General features: G+C 42.1%; 1 protein-coding gene across 4 annotated transcripts; it reads left to right on the forward strand.

Annotated features, from left to right (window-relative positions):
• The first annotated feature begins 994 nt into the window (after positions 1 to 994).
• On the forward strand, positions 995 to 12,109 carry LOC118425863. 4 transcript variants are annotated; one of them, XM_035834988.1, is made up of 8 exons: positions 995 to 1,074; positions 2,678 to 3,029; positions 4,566 to 4,748; positions 5,383 to 5,555; positions 6,856 to 7,026; positions 7,901 to 8,083; positions 9,230 to 9,481; positions 10,583 to 12,109. In XM_035834988.1, exons 2-8 carry the CDS (start codon positions 2,710 to 2,712, stop codon positions 10,819 to 10,821), a joined length of 1,521 nt encoding a protein of 506 aa, XP_035690881.1. In that variant the 5' UTR covers positions 995 to 1,074; positions 2,678 to 2,709; the 3' UTR covers positions 10,822 to 12,109. The 4 variants fall into 4 exon arrangements, with proteins under 4 accessions (XP_035690881.1, XP_035690883.1, XP_035690880.1 ...); XM_035834990.1 differs by having other exon boundaries at positions 1,018 to 1,088; XM_035834987.1 differs by having other exon boundaries at positions 1,048 to 1,124.
• The last annotated feature ends 2,074 nt before the right edge of the window (positions 12,110 to 14,183 follow it).

Genomic DNA, 14,183 nt, shown 5'->3' on the forward strand with positions numbered 1-14,183 from the left:
CAACAAACAACAAAAAGAAAGAAAGCTATGGTCAGTGGTCACAATTTGAGTGTGTAATTTAAGCCTGGGTACCATCCGGATAGTAGTTCGATCATGTTTAAAGTCCTTAGTAGTGGTGCGTACCTAAAGCCCGGACTTGGAATTGGACCTAAAAATGTTTAGGTCCAAATCCAAAAAAAAAACTAAATGTCCGGACTCAAGTCCGGACATGCAAAAAGCTATCTGTCACCTATATTCCCTTTTTTGTACTAAACCATCTAAAACCTTCCATAGACAGTGAAATTTGCACTGGAAAAAGACAAAAAATATTTCGTGTTTACACTGGCTGTATATAGTTTGCATGTATTTTTCACACTGCACTTCAGTTCATCTTAACATGCAATTTAATATGCACCATCCCCCCCCCCCCCCCCCCCCTCAAAAAGACTTTCTAGCGCACATAATACGCAATGATAGGTTCAGGTCTGGACTTGAAGTCCGGACCTGACCCTGAACTGCTGGACTTGAATCCGGACCTGAACCTGAATATGAGTTTAGGTACGCACCACTAATCCTTAGTATGTTCGCTTCTGCTATCCGTCGGAACAGTAGACTCCTTCGGAAGCGATATTATATCACTTGTATAATCAATGACGTCATATGAAATTTTATATAATGAATGTCAGAGTTAGAGGCGACTGTATATAATCAAGGACGTTATATGAATACGACTGAGTTCAGTCCGTTTCATATAACGTCCTTGATATAACCAAGGTCCTTGATATAACTCTTCAACCTCCTTGATATAACGCCGGAGCAAACTACTTTCCGGATGGTATAACGTTACCCATGGCTTTATTTCATCAAGGATTATGATGGAAACTACTACAGTTACTGTAGTTTTTTTTTTTTCATATTTGACAGCGCAAATTAAGATCGGGCTGGGGTCTGGTATCCAGGTTACCTTGTAGTCAGTCCCCCAGTGACCTCAGGTCGTTAACCCGGCTGGGATTATGCAAATTTCACGTGACCCGGAAGTAGAAGCGATGTTTACGCCGTTCGCGCAGTTGTTCGGGTGACGTCGTGAGCGTACAGGTAGGTCTCTACAGGTGGGTGGGACGTTCGTGCGCGCTGTCGCGTCCGAGGTAACGGCGAACGTGTTAAGGTTTCTTGTTCTGATATCTAACTTATTCTAGGGTCTTTTAATAGCCTTTTACTGTTTTAGAGAGTTGTACTTGCAGTGTCGTTGAATTATGTCTGATCTCGCTAGCTTGGCTTTAAATATATGACGAAAAAATAGTTTTCATTATAAACATTGCGTCGTTCGATTATTGTCGTATCGTGTTTTTGTGTAACCATTTTCTACGATTAACTATGATTACATTTGTATATCCAAAAACCTGAAAAGGTTCCAACGATATGTTGTACCCCCCCCCCCCCTCCAACTCAAATATCTAATAGTATACTAGTAATGTCATCCTTTATTAGTTTACTATGGCATCTAACTAGCCTGTTAGTGTTGTAGAATTTCCTTGGGGGCATGTTAGCCCTATAGAGCCCTGGGAGTTGGTCCTGTGTGGGCCTTGGCAACAGTCCCAGCTTAGGTCAGCTCTCCCTGAAAAATGCACTGGCGTCAATTTACTGTATTTGAGTTGAACGTCTACACAATGGTATATTTGACCAGACCTTTTTGTCAGATGGGCGTGACTTCATTACTGTGAGGACTTAATTACAGTCGTTAAACAAAATGGCGAGTTCATGGCAGCTTTTCCTATGATAAAAGGCTTTAATAGGTTCCAAGTCCTCAGGGCCTGGCCGGGAAGCTTTCGGAAACGAAAAATATGATATAAAAGGCAGCAAAACACATAGAACGTAAACAAAATGAGTCATGAGCATAATTTGCGTAACGTTATATTTCAAATGGTAAATACTGTTCTTTTATTTGTCGTTTCAGCTAACTTCTTGGCCGGGCCCATTTGGATATGGGAACTTTAAGCCTAAACACAGAACAACTATATAAATGTGTTGTTTGTGAGAATGAAACATTTCGCAATTTTATGATAAATTTGACCTCCGTAAAGTGTCTGTAATCTTATTCTTGATGACCTTGATCGTTGCTGAGACAATGTCAAGTGGGCGGGGCCAAACACTGTGTGGGGCAAGTGTGTCATTTCATAGTTAGCAAATTTATTCACCTGCATGACACTCAAGCAGTTCAGAATCATCTTTAAGGTTATTCTCAACTTACAGTACCAGTACTAGTATGTACACAATTCTCTTTGAACTTTCCTCGATAATCTAAGGCATTGCTGTGACACACACACACATAATGACACACATACACATACATACACATATACACAAATAACACACACACACATGCACTTTTAATGTTACACATGTACACAGACACACACATGCACACACACATAGATACAACTAATGCACACACGCTCAATCACAAATACATTTACAACCAACATACATACACAATTTCACTGTGATAAGACACACAAATTGTGACACAACCTGAGATCACGATATTCACAGAAATAATCTATTACCACAGTGTAAAGTATGCCTATAGTCGTTTCTCATTCTTGTCTAATTTCATTCCAGTAAGCAGTCTTGTATTACCACAGTGTATAATTATAATATGCTAACAATCGTTTCTCATTCTTGACTAATTTGATTCCAGAAAAGCAGCCTTGTAAGGAACCAGACTCAACCATGTCTTACAACCAGGCCAGCGCCCCCCCTCCTTCCTACAACCAGGCTACCGGTCAACCACCCCCTGCTCAGGGCATGCCCATGCCGACCCCCCAGATGCCCCAAGCAGGGGGGTACCCAGCAGGAGCGCCCCCTCCCCAAGCAGGGGGGTACCCAGCAGGAGCACCCCCTCCCATGGCAGGGGGGTACCCGGGTGCAGCACCCCCCCAGCAGCAGTCTGTGTTCAGACTGTCGTACGTAGACTTCATGCCGAGCCAGATCGCAGGAACAGGCAGTACAGGCCTCCTCAGCTTCTCCTACCCACAGTTTGAGAGATTCGAGTAAGTTGTAAAGTTGAAAAAGTTTAAACTTTGTTCCAACACAAAGAAGGGACTCACCAGAAATTTTCAGTCGAGCAGATGAAATGACTCGCTGCACTAATCCGGAAGTCGTTGGATGACGTCAGGTAGCAGCGAATCATAAATGGCGGGAAGGCGAAACCTGCCACCATCACGGTTCAACGAGTCAACATCCGACGGCTTCCAGATTAGTGCAGCGAATCATTTCATCTGAAGAAGGTCGGAGTGCTTGACCGAAAATTTATGGTGAGTCCCTTCTTTGTGTTGGAACAAAGTTTAAACTTTTTCAATATGGAATTTACCAACACAGATGAGCTTTCATTCTGATATAAGTTGTAAAGTTCTCGTTGTTCTGTTTTTGTTGTACCCCAAGGGACTGTGAAAGAAGTACTGTAGATGCATTTAAGTTAGCGGGGATTTAATTTCGTGGTAGCGGGAAAAAAAGACTTTTCGACGCAGTAACACCATAGACTGCAGTCTAATACCATAATAGTAAAATAATAGTAAAATGTTCGGTGGTTTTAAGTTTGCGGTGAAGGGGTCACGGCGAAAACCGCGAACATCAATCCAACGCAAACATTTTTGAGTTTACAGTATTAGTTTTAGCTTGTCTATGTCTATGTGTGTGTGTGTGTATGTCTGTGTGTGTGTATGAGTCAGTATGTGTAAGTATGCATCTGTGTTTCAGTGTGATTATGTGTCAATCTGTGTGTCTGTCCACCATGCCTACATGTCTCAGCATCAACCTGTATCTGTATGTCAATCTGTCTGTGTGTCTGACTGTGTTTGTCTGTGTGTCTGTATGTGTCTGTGTTGTCAGTTTGTACGTTTCAACCTACACAATACAGCTTAAGGGTCTGAAGTCTGCCATCTCTGATTGTCTTACTTGTTTATGTAACCCGAGATTGTCCATGTAACAAGGGTAGACTAGGTGAGGGGGTGAAGTCTGCCATCTCTGACTGTCCCCCTTGTTTATGTCCAGTGTCCTGGGGGGGTAACCCGAGATTGTCCAGGTAACAAGGGTAGACTAGGTGAGGGGGTGAAGTCTGCCATCTCTGACTGTCCCCCTTGTTTATGTCCAGTGTCCTGGGGGGGGGTAACCCGAGATTGTCCAGGTAACAAGGGTAGACTAGGTGAGGGGGTGAAGTCTGCCATCTCTGACTGTCCCCCTTGTTTATGTCCAGTGTCCTGGTAACTGAGATTGTCCAGGTAACAAGGGTAGACTAGGTGAGGGGGTGAAGTCTGCCATCTCTGACTGTCCCCCTTGTTTATGTCCAGTGTCCTGGTAACCCGAGATTGTCCAGGTAACAAGGGTAGACTAGGTGAGGGGGTGAAGTCTGCCATCTCTGACTGTCCCCCTTATTTATGTCCAGTGTCCTGGTAACCCGAGATTGTCCAGGTAACAAGGGTAGACTCATTAGACTAGGTGAGGGGGTGAAGTCTGCCATCTCCGATTGTCCAACTTGTTTATGTCCAGTGTCCTGGTAACCCGAGATTGTCCATCTTGTTTTTGTCCAGTGTCCTGGTAACCCGAGCCAACCAGTGGATCCAACAGAACCCCACCATGGAGGTCAAGACGTGCGAGAGTCTGGAGGTCAAGTACGAGTACCACTTGGGGGGTTCCGGAGCGGTCGTGAACCCTGACCAGTCGCTGTTCTACGATCATGGCAAAGGCAGGAACTGTTACGTCCGTGGTCTCAGGTAGGTATGGTTGCTTATTAATTAATGCAGTCACTTTTGTATTATCATATTATATAGTGATTAAATCTTACTTATACAGGGCTCAAAATACTTTTTTCTGCATACCTTCACTGGTGCAGGTAAAATTGAAAATTACCTGCATCAGACAAATAATACTTACACCACTCTTGATTTAGGAAGCATGGATCATACTGAAATTGTTCAGCAACCATTGAAGGTGGTACCAGTCGATGCAGCTAACAATTATATAACAAAATCCACCTACTTCACAGGACATTAATGTATAAACCCAGTACATGGACCAGTGCAGGTAAGGTGCAGGTAGACACCAGAAATACCTGCACAGCTCTAATTTTACCTGCACTGAGCTACATATACAGGTGGTATTTCAAGTGTTTGTTGGCTCTATGATCAATACTAGGGGTGGGTACCAGGACAGAAAATTCAGTTACAGGGACAGTCAGGTCCATAGCCTGGCATAGGATCAGGTCTACACTGTAGGTCCGGAACTGAGCCAGTAATTTAATTATCTGTAAAAACTTATGAATGGGTGATAGATATACACTATACCAGTACTCACCCCTTATCAATACGGTAACATGAAATGATTATGACCCTTTTCCTGCTCTCCTAGGTTGTGGTTTGGGCAGAAGATGAACCCATCGGCCCCCCCGCAGCAGATTCGCTACATCAACTACGTCCCGGGATGTATCCAGGCACCGTCCTTGTTCGGATATCCGCAGTTCGAGTCCTTCGGAGAAACGGTCAACAGAATCAACATGATGATGAGGCAGAACCCACTGCCAGGTAAGGATAAGGGCTCGCCAATTTGATTTTCTTGTTTTGGGAATTAGAAAATACTGAAATGTTAACATAGAAAAGTATTTTGCTTGGTACAAACAATTTTAGGGAGTGAATATAGTTAGATTCAACTTTTCCTCCAAATCCTGTGTTGGCATCATGATCTTTGCTTTTTGCTATTTAAAATAATTGTGGGACCCTATTTCTATTTTCTAATTACTAACACTTAGCTGGTGCAATTGTGTAATGCCAAAGGGTGCTTGAACAGGTACAGATATAGAAGCTGGTGTGTTACTCTTTAGGGACATTATACTGGCTGTATAGAAGCTGGTGTGTTATGCCAAAGGGTGGTCAGGGCTCGAAATACTCTTTTCTGCATACTTGCACTGGTGCAGGTAACATCGAAAATTACCAGCACCAGACAAATTTTACCTGCACCACTCTGAATATAGGGAGTATGCATCATACTAAAATTACTCAGGAACCATTGCTATTTTGTTCTTTTATACTTTATAGGTGGTAACAGTCAATGCAGCTAATAACAATCCATATGCACTTACATTATTTGGCATTTATGTATAGAACCAAGTACATAAACCAGTGCAGGTTAGGTGCAGGTAGACACCAGAAATACCTGCACAGCTCCAACTTTACATGCACTAATCTGCATATGCAGGTGGTATTTCGGGCCCTGGTGGTTCAACAGGCTACTGTAAATGCATTTAAGTTCGCGGGGATTTACTTTCGCGGTAGCGGGAAAAATGACTTTTCGCGGTGGATTTAATTTCGCAGTAACACCATCGACTGCAGTCTAATACCTTAATAGAAAAATGTTCGCGGTGGATTTAAAACGCGAAAAACGCGAACATTAATTCACCGCGAACATTTCTGCATTTACAGTATACAGATACGGGTACAGAACTGGTGTGCTATGGCAAAGGACGGTTAGACTGGCTACACAGATACAGAAGCTGGTGTGTTATACAGCAAAGGGTAGTTATGCTAGCTATACAGATATAGATACAGAAGATGGTTACATGGGCCGGCTACTGTAAATGCAGAAACTTTCGCGGTGGTTTAATGTTCGCGGTTTCCGCGGTGGCCGCTTCACCGCAAACTGAAAACCACCACAGATATTTTTCCATGGCAGTAAGAGACAACAGTGCGTGGTGCTACTGCAAACATAAAACCACCGCAAAAGTCCTTTATCCCGTTACCACGAAATTAAATCCCCGCGAACTTAAATGCATTTGCAGTATACAGATACAGTTGGTACTAACAAACCTTTTCCCTCTCGTCCCTCCAGGAAAGATCCTGACAGTGGAGACCCAGGACGTGAAGGTCCGCGGGGCGTGGTCCACGACAACCATCGACCCGGACAAGTCCTTCTGGTCCGAGGATGCCAACTACAGGAAACTCTTTCTCTTCATCATCCGTGTCTTCTACGTCGAGGGACCGCCGGCGTATGAGGAGATAGGTAACGTCATCTCTTGTAATTGTCGTCGTCGTATCCATTTTTGATTATACTGCTGCTGGGATCCCTGACACAGGAGTAGGCAGTAGTCGAATAGTCTTCACACTCTACTTCCATGCGGCTGGTCTGTCCAGTGAGTCCAGCTCTGGGCTTCAACTTCATGGTTTGCCTCGATGGCCGGACCCTACCTTCCAAGTTAGCCAAGCCCGCGACACTACTGGCTGCTCTCAAATCCTTCTATCAACTCCTATCAACTCCCACCCGTATATCGTGTCACTGACAAAACGTAGTCGATTCTGATGAAAGAATTCGAAGTGGATTCTGCCTGAAACGTCTGACAGTTTCCAAAATCATATCCAGTTGCTTGAGTAACTGCTTTTTGGCATATCTTTTTACCTGGATGTCTAATCTTCATCAACGTTTTCACATCAGTATGCCTTAAAGGCAACGTTTTCTAGAAAATGCAGAATGTTTTCTCTGTAGTCTTTTGTCAAGCTAATCGCACACAGTACTATACCATTAGCTTGGCCCTATAGTATTGCATGCAAGTAATTAAAAATAAATACCAAACAGGTTTTGTTATTGCAAACCTGTAATGGTTCATATTTATACAGCTAAAGTGCTGATGCAGTTCTAGACTCTGATTGGTTCCTAACAGAAGAAGAAAAAAAAGAAGAGCTGCTGAATCTCTGTTGTCCTGAGTGTTTACAAGAAATCTGAAGTAGATCACATCATATGCCATGATGTATGCCCAACTATTACATAACTACAGTGACAAGCAGGTAAAACCTGCTTCTCTCGCTATTTAGTCTCCTTATCGTTTCTCTCTGTACATTCTTCAGATATTTTTTTTACAATTTTCCCTTTTCTTTCACAGGCTCAGGCGACTTTGTGCCGGGATGTGTTCACATGCCGTCGGGTATTTTCGACTGGCCGCAGTTCGAGCCGTACAGCCAGGTGGCCGCCAGGGCGTGTGCCTGGGCCAACGGGAGCTTGCAGGGCTGCCGACTCGCCAACGCGCAGACGCTGCACATCAAAATCAGCAGGAAGGGGTGGTCAGGCATGTGTATCCAATTAAGGGTTAATTTATTTATTTATTCATCTCAAAACATGTGGGTAGCCCCTTCAACTTGTTTGAAGTTGATTTCCAAGGGGGCCCACTACATAAATAACAAAAACGAAACGTGTTACATTCAGTAAGACAACCAGAGGACAGCAAACAATATATACAATTAAACCGAAGCGTCTTTACCAAGAACAGTTCAGTCAACCAAAAACGTCAACGGTGGAGGTCAGAGGTCCATGTGCGGAGGAGTGTGTCTTAGGGCTGCTTTAAACTGCCGTAGAGTTGGTGCATGTCTAATGTCCGCCGAAAGGGTATTGTAATATGTTGCTCCTCTGTATGCAAATGTGCGGTGGCCAGCTGTGTTTGTGTAATTGGGTTTATGAAGCAAAGAGGCTTGTCTGGTGTTATGGCTGTGTAACAGGTGGTTGTGTACAAAGGTGGTATCCAGGTATGTCGGGACAAGCCCGTTAATACATTTAAAGACCATCACACACATGTGACCCGCCCTGAGGTGTATACAGTGCCATAATTCTTGGCCGGTACCTATAACCACCGAATGAACGACTGGGTGTAATATATTGGCAAAAAGAGTCTACTCCCCTGCATAATGGCATTGTCACGGGTCAATAATTAGGCTATTTGGCTAATTATTGACTGGTGAATAAGTCGTCATAACTAAGTTAAACATAAGATTCGGCCTTCTGATTGGTCAATATTGCCTGGCTATATGATAATGTATAGTAAAACTTCATGTAACGGTGATGACATATATCCCAACATGAAGTGCACTGCAGGATTTTTCATGTACCAAACTGCTTGCAGTTCTATCCCTTTCTGTCAGGGTGCAAGCACACATATATACAATCTAAAAGGTTGGACTGCTTTTTCTACCGACCTGAAATTTGCTACTGATATGCGCGGACAATGAAACAATTTGCGTAGCTGATGACCGAATAGTTTGCATACATGACGTAATAGTTTGCATACATTACGTAACAGTTTGCATACAGTACGTAATGATTTGCATACCTAATGTAATTGGTGTGATGGGCCAGCGAACATTGAAAGACAAATTAATCTACCCATTATTACGTTTCTTGACAATTTTAGAATTGTCTTTCTCTCATTTTCCGACTTTAGGTCAGATGGCCATTGACAGTCAGAAGTCTTCGTTCGTCGACTCGGGCAACATGACGACCATGTACGTGCGCATCATGCGCCTCATCTTCCTGAAGCCGCTCCAGGGCTCCGTCGCGCCGCCGCGCCCGATACAGCTCAGCGTCAAGACGTTCGTTCCCGCGCAGATCTCGCAGGGAGGCATGTTGAGCTTCCCGCAGTTTGAAACCGTCGGGCAGACGATGCAGCGGGCGCTGGCCTGGCTTAACGCTGCAGGTGTGTGTAGAGTGTAATTGTAGCATGGAAATTCTTATAGTGTTGGTTAATGACATTAAATTTTGTCATTATGTGCATAAGTACCTTTACATTACAAGTTGCCCTTCGAAATTTTTGGGATTAGGTGCACTGGTGCACCCAGCTTAACAAATTGGGTGCACCAAAAAACTTTTGGGTGCACCACTTAAATTTAAGTAGAATGTCAAGAAAACCTAACAAAAAATATAGTTACATGCTATTTAATTCTTAAACAAGTACCATAGCAGACATTATTATCTTTCTATCCCTTAGATGTCAAGAATATGATGTATATAGTAAAAGTAAACTTTGATATCTTTACAGACATAAACCTAAGAAAATATTTGGGTGCGCCCTGTGCACCCACAGAAAATAATTGGGTGCACAGCTCCAATTTTGGGTGCACCTGGGTGCACATGCACCCAGTATTTTGAGCCCTGTGTGCATAAGTACCTTTACATTACAAGTTGCCCTTCTACACAAGACAACATCAACAATACAATACAAGCTCAACTTACACTAATATATGTGGTTGAATGTAGTGGCCCTGCATCTTAACAAAGAAGTCCTGAATTTGAATTCCTGGCTGTGTCGCTCACCCAATATGCACGCTACTGGAAACGTTTATTAGGATGGGATGTTAAGCTGTGGTCAACTTCTCATGCAGATTGTTGACTGATACAGATTCTCCTTTATTGAAACTACAAATGGGTGGGATTTTGTCAGGACTAATTTTTTCCTTCGTTGCTCATTTATTCATTCATTCCTTCATCTGAACAGGTGCTAGCGTCATCTTTGCAGAGACAGTGGGTGGGATTTTGTCAGGATTATTTTTTTTCATTTAGTTGCTCAATCATTTATTCATTCCTTCACCTGAACAGGTGCTAGCGTCATCTTTGCAGAGACAGTGGGTGGGATTTTGTCAGGATTATTTTTTTTCATTTAGTTGCTCAATCATTTATTCATTCCTTCACCCGAACAGGTGCTAGCGTCATCTTTGCAGAGACAGTGGGTGGGATTTTGTCAGGATTATTTTTTTTCATTTAGGTTCTCATTTATTTATTCATTCCTTCATCCCAACAGGTGCTAGCGTCATCTTTGCAGAGACAGTCCCCATCAAGATAATGAGCTCGTGGTCCAACCGACCCCCTGCGGCTTATGCGGAAGAATCCATGGCGTACGATTCCGCTAACCACGGCGAGATCTACCTGTACATACTGAGGATCTACCTGGACGGAATGTACCAAGAGCCGCCGCCTCAAATGCTCCCCCCTATGCCCCAAGTGGCACCGTCCAAAGGGGCAGACTGTACCATTCAGTGATAGGTAGCAGTGAAGGTTAGGTAGAACGTTATCTCACACAAAAAAGCTGACTAACTGAATCTAACCTCTAAAGAGGCAAACATTTCAGGTAGCACTCAAGACAAGTGTGCCTAAATCTGAATATAAATTGATCATGATACAACCATGTATGTGGTTATTGCACGTCTAGATCTTCACATCCATGTAGCCCCTTTATTAATTACCTACACATCTAAAAATCAGACTTTTCAGAGAATATTTTTTGACTTCAGAAAGTTAACATTTTTTAACATGAGTTTGGACATGAGACTTTTTGAAACAAAATGTAGAAAAGCATCCTAAATGTAAAATGTTATCTGACCTAAGGAAAGAGAGTGAATTATATTCTACAGGAGTAGAACAAAAAAGTCAGCTTTAAGCAAAAAAGGACCATTTTGCCTTTAAGGTATTTATATAGTTTCTTGTACATTTACTCTACACTTAGAATAGTATTAGATGCAAGCATTCGTAGTCAGAGTGGTTCGATCCCAGCAAGGTCCTCCCAAAGACCATAAAAGTGGCACATATATATACTGCTTCCTCAGTTTAGCATTGGGGCCGATTGAAATAGCTGATAATGCTTTTAAGAAAAGGGCGTGCAGACCCTCCTAAATGCACTGGTGAGATGTAGTTACCCACATGATTTCATTCCATAAAATGGTTCAAGGACACCAGAGTATAGTGACGTACTGTCGTCCTTGGGAAAATTAACTGGGGAGAAGTCATGAATTATGCAAGAACCTTTTTATTGCTTTTAGTATTTAAGATATAACCTGCTGCAAGCTGCTACATTTTGTACTAGTCAAGGGAACAATGTCTTCTTTGTTTCACAACCTTCTTTTAATTCTTCCGTAGACGTTTCGGTGACCATCTGTCACCTTCATCAGTACAGATTGAAACAACTAACGTTCGAAACATTGCTACCATGTTGATTTTAATAAAGTTTGAAGTATATACATATACTTGTATTTTATACATGTATAATCATTGTACTAGTCAAGGAGTTGTTGACCTTAGACACTGGCATTTCGTACATACTTCCATTCCAAATGTTCTCTCTGTTAGCCTATTAGATAAAGATGTATGTCTTAAATGTATACAAACATTGTCTAATACTAGAACTACTGTAACATAAGTATCTATTTAAGACTGTCATGTGTGTTACTGTAAATGCATTTAAGTTCGCGGGGATGTAATTTTGCGGTAGAGGGAAAAATGAATGTTCGCAGTGGTTTTAAGTTCACGATATCACCATGCACTGTAGTCTCTTACTGCCATGGAAAAAATGTTCACGGCAGTTTTAATTTTGCCATGCAGTGGCCACCGTGAAAACAAAACCACTGCAAACGTTTCTGCAATTTTCAGTCGCACTTCCGTCGACCTTCTTCAGGAGTGATGATTCAGTTACTCTGATCACGTGACTTAGAGATATACATAAGGGCACACCAGCCAACACTTAACAGAGACGGGGGCCGATATCGCTTGCCAGGCATTTATGATTCGTTACTTGAGTCACGTGTCTCTAAGTCACGTGATCAGAGTAACTGAATCTTCACTCCTGAAGAAGGTCGATGGAAGTGCGACTGAAAATTCGAGGTAAGCTAATTTTGGTGTTGTAAGACAGTGGAAAATCTTCAATATGTACTACGTCAACACAGATGAGCTTTCATGCTAATATTTCTGCAATTACAGTACATTTAACCCTGTGAATTTTGTAGTTTATTTGCTGTTGTTAAAGTTTTAACCTACCTGTAAAAGTCAACACAATTGAGTGCTGTATCATTTACTGCCATGTTAATTTTCATAAAGTTTGAAGAATATAGCATGATTACATACATATATTTTATATATGTATACAGTAGAAGCCACTTAATTGCACACCGGATTAACGCACACTTCTGTTAACTGCATGGAAACCACAAATCCCAAAACAGTGCGGTCCAGCTAGATAACTTCGCATTATTGCACCAGTCGGATAATTGCACGAAAGTCACTGGCAAATAGGCCGTGCAATTAAGCGGCTTCTACTGTATATATCTATATCATTGTACCACTAATTGATGTGTTGTACTGAAGGAAAATATATAAAGTTTCTAGATACAGTAGGAAAACTATTGGACCAACAGAAATGTCATCTATCAAAATGCTATGCAACATTTACCATTATGTAAGCATGTGAGCTTTTTAATAAGTTGTAAACATCATCTCATTTAGATAGTGTCAGGGTTCGAAATACACATACTTAGTTAACTTGCAATTTGCATGTATTTTTTTAGATTTGCACATAAAATATTCTGAACTTGCAATATTGCATGTTGAAAATACCTGGCCTATAGTAAAAATACTTTGTCTGACGGGGATCGTCACCGGTCATCAGTAGGTGTTATAAATAATCGAATTCGGCTTTGCTGCAAACTTACATGCTGATTATGTGGATATCTTTCCAAAATTTAAGTTCTGTCTATATTTTTCTGAGCCGATTTCAGTCCGTCAAAAGGGACGCAATGGGCAAAATTCTTATCCGTCCTGAGCAGCAAAATTCCACCAACGGACGGAATGATGGATGCTGGCTAGAACATTGCAGTATGGAGTTGTTGTATTTTGCATGTAAATTTTTCAAATTGCACGTTAAGTTTTTGCCAACTTGCAATTTTGCATGAAGCAAAAAAAAAAAGTATTTCGAACCCTGAGTGTGATTATTGTAAGTAGTTTTTGCTGTCTCAAACTGACTCTGCTGCCACCTCTTTATTACTGTGTTGGTGTTGCCAATAAATAAACTAGAATTTTACACGCTGGAAAATGATGTCCTTAGCAGTGTTCAATGATTGGAATGGTCCCTAAAGGTGGGTTTACACGTGTGTATATATGTAAGTCCATGTGCGGTCAGTATGGAAGCCTTAGCCTCTACCAGGCTCCACAGGTTGCTGGAAAAATAGTAGAAATTGGACAAATATAGACAGGTAACATGCCACAAGGAGTTAGCTTAGCCAACTAACTGCTCTGGCATGTGTGAAACCACTCTTAACAGTAAAAGCAACAAGTCTTACACAACACCTTGGAAATGTCATGGTCTCTATGGGTGCATGAATTGGCAGAACTGCAGAAGCCATGACGCACCAGTTTTGAATCGTTCAACCATTCCTTTGGATGCATGGATCGGTCAATTTAAGTTTTAACCAAACCCTTCTATAGCCCTTCTAAACGCCTGATTGCGTAATTGAGTCAGCGTGGCCGACCAGTCTAAGGCACTGGCTGCAGATAGAAATTTGCTTCTGCAGCCGAGGATCGTGGGTTCGAACCCCACGTTACAATTTTTTTGACAATTCTCTCACAGACTAATTCAG

Source organism: Branchiostoma floridae, chromosome 11 (genome assembly GCF_000003815.2).
Source record: "Branchiostoma floridae strain S238N-H82 chromosome 11, Bfl_VNyyK, whole genome shotgun sequence".
Taxonomy (NCBI): Eukaryota; Metazoa; Chordata; class Leptocardii; order Amphioxiformes; family Branchiostomatidae; genus Branchiostoma; species Branchiostoma floridae.